This window comes from Phalacrocorax carbo, chromosome 8, assembly GCF_963921805.1.
Source record: "Phalacrocorax carbo chromosome 8, bPhaCar2.1, whole genome shotgun sequence".
Lineage (NCBI taxonomy): Eukaryota > Metazoa > Chordata > Aves > Suliformes > Phalacrocoracidae > Phalacrocorax > Phalacrocorax carbo.
In genome coordinates this window covers 7,433,014-7,440,509 of record NC_087520.1, presented here as the reverse complement: position 1 = coordinate 7,440,509, position 7,496 = coordinate 7,433,014, and the positions used below count along the sequence as shown (strand labels likewise).

General features: G+C 51.4%; 1 protein-coding gene across 1 annotated transcript; it reads left to right on the top strand.

Moving 5' to 3' along the window:
- The first annotated feature begins 1,968 nt into the window (after positions 1–1,968).
- On the top strand, positions 1,969–6,912 carry ATOX1 (antioxidant 1 copper chaperone). Its single transcript, XM_064458508.1, has 4 exons — positions 1,969–2,175; positions 3,381–3,456; positions 4,779–4,936; positions 6,696–6,912. Exons 1-3 carry the CDS (start codon positions 2,170–2,172, stop codon positions 4,910–4,912), a joined length of 216 nt encoding a protein of 71 aa, XP_064314578.1. The 5' UTR covers positions 1,969–2,169; the 3' UTR covers positions 4,913–4,936; positions 6,696–6,912.
- Positions 6,913–7,496: the final 584 nt, after the last annotated feature.

Sequence of the window (7,496 nt, the reverse complement as noted above, 5' to 3'; positions counted from 1 at the left end):
CGAATGGATCATCTGCCCCAGAAGAAAGGCAAACCAAGCAGGGAAATTTTCTGACCTACCCTGCAAGGGCGAAGTAGTCCTGCAAAGGAGGAGAAAGGCCTCGGAGTTCACAGATCCTTCCTTACCAGCAGATGCTGGTCCCAGGAGCCTGAAAAGAGCAGGAGCCAGCTCCCAGAAAGCCACTGCTTTCCATTTGTGTCACATCCCATCCCAAATGTACGACATGAAGCAGTCAGAGATATATTTCACCCTATAAAAGTGACTTCCTTCCCGCCACCATATCCCTAAATGCTGCTGAAGACCCTCCTTGCTATGCCTTGCAGCTAGAAATATAGTCAGTGGACTGGCATGGGGCCATGAGTAGCATTAGTATCCTTCTCCCCACACACCCCAGCTATTTATAGACTAAGCCACATTGCAATCTGCCAGTTCATAAATCAGTAGCGCAGACTTTTGCAAAATTTAACATGAGACCAGTAACCCAGCACAACAGCCGTCCAAAATAAACTCTACCGAGGGACCCCAGGCATCTGTCCCCAGAGCAAAGGGCGGGACAGGTAATTCCTCTTTTATAAAAAGGTCAGTGCAACGACAGGGTCCTATGCACGCTAAAAGGAATGGCCTTGCTCCCACCATGCAACGGAAGCTCGCTAGGAAAAGCAGTCACATCATCTTCGGCTCAGTCTCCCTGGCAGGGCTCAGCCTGTTCAGTATCAATTCAGTGCAAGGGGAAGGGTCAGCCAAGGCCAGCCGACGTCCCAGGGTGCAGCTCCAGTGGTGTGGCAGGAAATAACCAGAAACACCTCCATTATTTTTCCTGCTACACGTTAGGCTTCTCAACAGGAAGATACTGAAGCCCAGCACGTGGTCAGGAAATATCACCCCCCACGCAGCTCTGCCAGCTCTTCTGAGCCCTGACGTATGGCACTGTCACCTTTCCTGGTAGCCCACAGCCTGCCAAAGCACCTGAGCTGCTCCCAGTCCCCACCATTGCCTCCTCCACCTTAACTACAGTTTTTAAGAAGTCCATTCTCCTTCAAAGGGACAAACAGCCAGGGAAAAAAAAAACAACCAACAAACCTCCCCAAAGCAGACACACAAACACCTTTATTGACCTTTCTCTCAACCTACTCTGAACTAGAGACCCCCCCCCAACCTCCCTCCCTCGATAATCCAGTCTACCAGAGCTCTCCTAAGCCAGTAAATCTCAAAACCTCAAAAGCCAGAGCGGAACAAGCTTTCTGAAGCAGCCCAGCCAACCCTCATGCCCCCTACCCATCTTTCTGACTCTTCCCACCTCCCTCTCTGCAGCCACTTTGTGCTGACCCTGAGCCTGTAAAGGCAGGCAGAGCACCAGGCAGGGTGCAGGCAGCTGTTAGGGATCCACACCGAGTACAAACTTTCTCCACCGCTTTCTCCTTAACCTTTTCTGGCATCTCATGCCTTCTGCTGTCTTCATCCTAACCAGGAAGGCATGGATCCAGCCACAGCCCCCGTGCATCTCCTCACGAGGAGCTGCAGTGTTTTAGCATCAGAAAATGGGAAGAAAAACAACTGGGAGAAGTAGGGCTGTATTTCAGCAATAAATACTCCTAAGAATTAAATCGCTGTCCCCAAAAGGCTACTAAAAGCAATTTGGTCGGCTTTAAAAACAGGCCAAAGTGTGTCTGAACGCCTGCTTCTCACGGCCTAAGCCAGTACATGTCGGCGCAACCAACAGCCACCAGCCCCAAACTCCTGTTGTGCTGAAACCTCCTCTGTGCAGCCGCCTGCCGCCTCGCTGCCCCCCCCGCGCCTCGGCAGCTGCCGCCGGCTCCGGGCCCACGGGTGACTTTGCAAAACCACGTCTTTGGTGGAGCAATGGGGTTAGACATGAAGGCGGCCGGAATGGTGCTGTCCGGAGAGGTCACTGAGAGGGGCCGGGGCTCTCCCTGCCCGGGGAGGCCGGGCGACCTCTGCCCCGCGGCTGCCCTTGGCACGGGAAGGGGCGAGCCCGGGGCCGGTGCGGGGCCGCCGCGGCCGGTGTGAGGCCGCCGCAGCCTCGGCAGCCCCGGGGGCGTTGTACGGGGCCGGCACTCAGAGCCCGGCCTGGCCCCCGAGCAGCCCGGCGCGGTGCGGCCCGCCCCTTCCTCCGCGCCGAGAGCCGGGAGCCGCCGCCGCCGCGCCGCCATGCCGGTGGGTGCCGGGCCCGGGGGGGAACGCGGGCGGTGGCGGCCCATCGCGGCCCTCGGCCAGCCCCGCACAGCGCCGGGGCGCGGGCCCGGCTGGGTGGGGCCGTGTGGGGCCTGTGTGGGGCCGGGGGAGGCGGCGGTGCCGGGCCCAGCGGCAGCGGAGCCGGCGGGGCGGGGAGGTCGCTCCCGGGCAGCGGGGGGAGCCGGCGGGGCTCCCCCGGCCCGCGGGGCTTGGGCGTACAGGCCGGCCCGGGGAGGGGGGACCGTGCGCTGGGACCCCTCCTGCCCCGTCCCCATCCCTCCTTCCCGCACACCGGCCTCCCCTGAGCACGCGGGGTATTTGGAAAATAATAAAAAAAAAAATCAAGAAAATCCTAATTACTCTGGAAAATCCAGATGGGAACGGCTGTTCCCGAACTCCTTTCCCCGGGTGAATTGTGCCGGTGGGGGTTTTAGCCTCTCGGTGGCGGGCAGCAAAGGGTGTTTTTGAATAGAAAGAAACATGGGTTGCAGGTAACAAATTAAAAAACCACAGCTTTTCATTTTTAATGAAAGTAAAAAGCATGTACAAGAAAAGGAAATTAGTATCTGTCTGGTGCCAAAGGTTGAACATACGATTAGTGTTACAGGCAAACATGTTTATGTTGACCCAGTATCTCTCGCAAGTAGTGAAGATAACACTGGGGCCCTGGTGGAGTGAAGGGATAAAAAAATGGCACTAATGTTCCTAAAATTTGAGTTTTGTTTATATTTTTTGAATTTATTATGTTGGGGACCAGCAGCCTTGTAAACACAAGAAGGGTAGGATGGGCAAGCACAGAAAACCTTGCAGACTAAGTCTGGTCAGCAGCTGGAGGAAGGAGGCTCGCTTCTCCTGGGCTCTCCAGGGCAAGTGGAGTGAGTCCAGCAGAGGCCCACAGAGACGGCAACCTCTGCTGTCCCTGAAAATGGCCCTGCTCTGAGTAGAGACCACACAGTCTCCGAAGACCCCTACGGTTATGCTGTGGGGAACAGCACAAGGACACCACAGGGAGAAGTACCGAGAGCTCTTGGTTTTGCTGAGCATCCCTTAGTGAGTGGCATGTGTGGACCTTTGGTTGGGGAGGATTTGAACCCACCTGCCAAAGGAAAAAGGCAAGAGAGGGGGACCAGTGCTCATGGTGTGCTGCCAGCTGCATCCTCCCTGACACCTCATCTGCTTCTTTTCAGAAACACGAGTTCTTTGTGGACATGACCTGTGAAGGCTGCTCCAATGCAGTCACCCGTGTCCTGCACAGGCTTGGAGGTGAGTCAGTGCTGGGTGTGTGACAGCCAGGTCGCTGGAGCAACGCCAGCTTGGGCAGGATGTCAGTGCCCTGGGATCCTCTGTCTTGCAGGGGTAGTGCTGTGGGTAAAAGCTGAAAGTGTCTGATTGGAAACCTCTGCCCCCCGCCCTGCTCTGAGCCTGCTGCTTAGTCGGTAACGAGTTGCTGATCATTCGCAGGACTCAAGTGCCCCTTGGAGAAAGGTCAAGGGAGGGAAGAGGTGGCTGCAGGTGGCTCTGAATCACCAGGGCCTCATCCTGAACCCTCTGGGAACCACACTGCTCATGCTGCTGGAAGGAAGGGAGGTGGATGTCCTGCCAGGCGTTGTTCCCAAGGACACCTGGGTGTCTTCAGCAGTCACAGAGAAGAGCTGCTGATCAGAGCATTTGGTGGTTGCCTGCACAGCCTGTTTTTAATACCACCTGGAAAATTATAACCTGTGCCTGCTTTGTGCTGGGATTACCTAGAGAGAAAGATCTGACCCACACTCCCCAGTTGTGAGGACCTGTCATCCTGCTCCACTGTCTCACCAAGTGAGAACAGTTTTCAGTCACTGAGGCGAAGGCCTTGCAACTTCTTCCAGACCCTGTTACCAGGTTGTGGTCATCCCACTTCCTCTGTGTGTGCTTGTCAGCACTTCCATCACTCTTCAACATGCTGGCCAATATCAGCCTCATGTGGTGACGTGGCAGAGCATTCAAAGCTGATAAATACTTAGAAGTTTTGTGAAAATACATGGCTGGATAGAGACTGCATGTCCAGTTCCTTTCACTTGGCTGAGAGTGCCTTACCCTTATTATCCACTGGGAAGTCCTCACGGGAAAGTGTCTTTTCCCTCCCTCCTACTAACAGCTGTTAGCTGGTGCTGCTGCTGAGGAAACCTGTCCTGACCCTGTCCTAACCCCTGCACTAACTCCTTTGTTAGTGCCTGTCCATGCTAAACCACAGCACAGGCTGAGCTGGTTGGAGATTATAGTGGTTGGTTTAAACTCAGCTCGTTCTGTTATTGCACGAGTGATTGTGTTGCTCCAAGGTGGGGTGAGCAGATTAAAGCTGTTGAAAATTGTGGTTCCTGATGCAGATCTATAGGAGATCTAGCTTCCTTCGCACCACTGCTTGCAGGACACCAGTTTGGTTTTTTGCTGGCTGGTTGTGGTATCAGGGTTTGCTGGCAGGAAGCACACGCACATTTGACTGATAGCCTTGGGAGCACAAATGTGTGAAGGGGAGCTTTCCCCGTGCTTTTCTGCACAGTTTTGCACACTGCTTCTAGCTGTGCAAAATTTTTTTCCTTTCCTCCTAGGGGTCCAGTTTGATATTGACCTGCCCAACAAGAAGGTGTGCATTGACTCGGAGCACAATGTTGACACCCTATTGGAAACCCTAAAGAAGACTGGAAAGAACGCTTCCTACCTTGGGGAGAAGTCCGCGCAGTAGCCTTGCCTGGTGTGAGGAGGCTAGGTACATACCAGGTGTATGAAATGCTGAAGAGAGAGATCTGAGCTTTTTCAAGCTCTCCCAGTAAAACAGGCTGCTTTCTGGGAAGCACAAAGTAGGAAAGATCTGCAGGTCCAGCTTCAGCAAACCCCTCATATTGGAGAAGCAGCTGGACCACATACGGCCAGCACCATTTCTGTGTGGGACCCCTTAGCTACTCTGCAAAGCCCACGTGATCCAAACTATGGCTGTAGTGGAGAGGTAGAACACAGCCTCTGTGCCGCTCGCAGGTGAACCTAGAGTTTGCCAGAGCATGTCATGCATGAAAACAATCCCAAAGACATTCACCAGCTGACCAGAGAGAGTGGTGGCCCCCAACAAAACCAGGGAGGGTGATGAGACACTAAGACCCCTGTGGGTATGTGATGCAGGGGGTTGTTAGCACAAGGGCCTCCAACATCTGATTCTGTTGATGTCGCTGTTAATCCTCTGCTGAACTTGAGGATGGAGAAAGAGCAGCATCCTACTACCCTCATGGACATAAAATGGTGGGTTTCAGAATAGCTCCCAGTGTACACAGCCCCGTAGCCAAATGGACATCTGTCCCAAAGACAGCCTGATTGTCGCAATGTGTCGATTTTCCTAGAGTCCCAGCACTATGAGGATATGTACGAAACACCTTCCTGACTGTGAAATGTTTTTGCAGACAGGGTTCATAGAAAAGAATGAAGTGGGAGGAGAGGGCTGCCCAGTCTCTGCATGTACTGTTCTTTATTTTCCAAGATTATCATATTGCATCTCTTAAGAGCTTGTTTCTGTCAGTGGAGCTTTCTAATCCAATGACATTGTTTTAAAATGATCTAGTTTGACCATCATGAATACCCAGCACAGATGACTGAAACCAGTTCATGCTGATTTAATTCCCAGTCAGTAAATTAAATCAGGGATTTACACCAGCAGGAATTAAACTGATACAAGAGAGAGTTGAGCTGATACCGATGTGTGTGTGCGCAATAGATCTGCATTGTTTTAATAGACTGACTTAACAGAACAGATTGAAAATCTGCAATTGGTATCATTTGAGCAAGCTCTCAATGCTTCTTAGAAATTGTTTAAAATCATAGCTTTAATCAAATAACATTGCTATCTAAACCAGAGAGAAACATGCTCTGAACTGATTAGTGCCTCAGATAGTTTTCAGCTCATAGTATTGACTGTGAGAGTTGTTTTCAACTTGCAGGGACTCGGGGGGGAACTATGTTCTCAAATGCCTGCAAAAGTTAACCCTTACAGCAAAGCCAGTCTCAAATAATGTGGATACATCCCCTTTTTAGCCTGGCCCTGTGTTCTCCCCACTTTCCTTGTATTACATCAAGGCAGCTGGGGAGTCCGCTCAGCTGGCTGACCTGGCAGAACATTTCTCTGGATGCTTTTGTTTTCCTATTGGATTTTAACAGAAGCTTTTTGACTTACCCAAGGGTCATAAGATCCAAAACAAAGGAGAGGGGTGGCTGGACTGCCCTTGCTAGTAGTTTGCTGCTAGATCACTTCAGCTGTCATGGGAAAAAAACACTAAATTTAAGTTTTACAGCACATTTCCCTCCATAGGGAATATTTTTAGGGGTTCCTCTATAAAAGGAAGGAGGAAAGCTGTAAATCACTGGCATAGAGCTCAGGTGGGTGGCCTTCCTTTGGCCTGTGACCGGCAGAGGGCATCTTTGTATAGCGTTATCTCTTCTGTGCCTTGGTATTTCATTTATTTATATATTTATTTATTTTGCAGGAACAAAAACATCACTTCAGCAAAAAGATGGCTTAACTGTTTGCATATCTCCCAACTTGCTCTGTGATTTGGCCTTTACTACCCTGCCAGATGTCGGAAGGCAGAGGGCTGGCAGGAGGAGACGGCTGCTTTAAAAGTGATGAAATCTAGAGGAGGAGGCTATATGTTGTTTCTAGTCCCACAGTAAATCGAGGTGCTGTTTCTGTCTTTCAGTGCATGTCTGTGTGTCTTGTGTGTCTTTGTACTGCTTTAAGTGGTTTTCTATAAAACAGATGGCTCTTAGGGGTTGGAAACTACCCATTACATGCAAGACAGGTCTCCCAGGAAATTGCACCTATCTTTAGAAGTTGAGTGCAGCCTCTGCCTGAGCAACATGTCTCAGGAGAGCTCAGCTTGAATGTCACTTAGATTCAGGGAATCTGTGTTCTTGGCAGATGTCTTTCCATCACAGAACAGACAAAGTTTCCACTTGGGATGCAAGAGCTGGGAAGAAGGGACTCTTGCAGCCCCTGTAAGTCAAGGGTAGCCAAGTGTCCTTTTGAGCTAGATGGAGCCACAAGGCGGAAGTCAGAGGACCTGGCAACATGGTTGAGCTCACAGGCCAACCAAATTGCAAGTAGGAGCAAGGACCACAGACTCAGCCTAAGTTTAGTACAGTGCTTTTTAGGGCACTGCATGACCATATAAATGTGATGAATCATTCCAGATCCTGGGCCCAGGTCAAGACACCTGGATCAGTCCCTTCTGCTGGCAAGTGTACCTCTTGCCTGCCCACCTACAAAATTTCAACGAAGTAGATAA

Bases quoted from the DNA above. Each gene is read 5' to 3' on its own strand.
- ATOX1 (XM_064458508.1), top strand. The intron at 3,457-4,778 runs GTGAGTCAGTGC...CTTTCCTCCTAG, and splicing joins TGTCCTGCACAGGCTTGGAG to GGGTCCAGTTTGATATTGAC.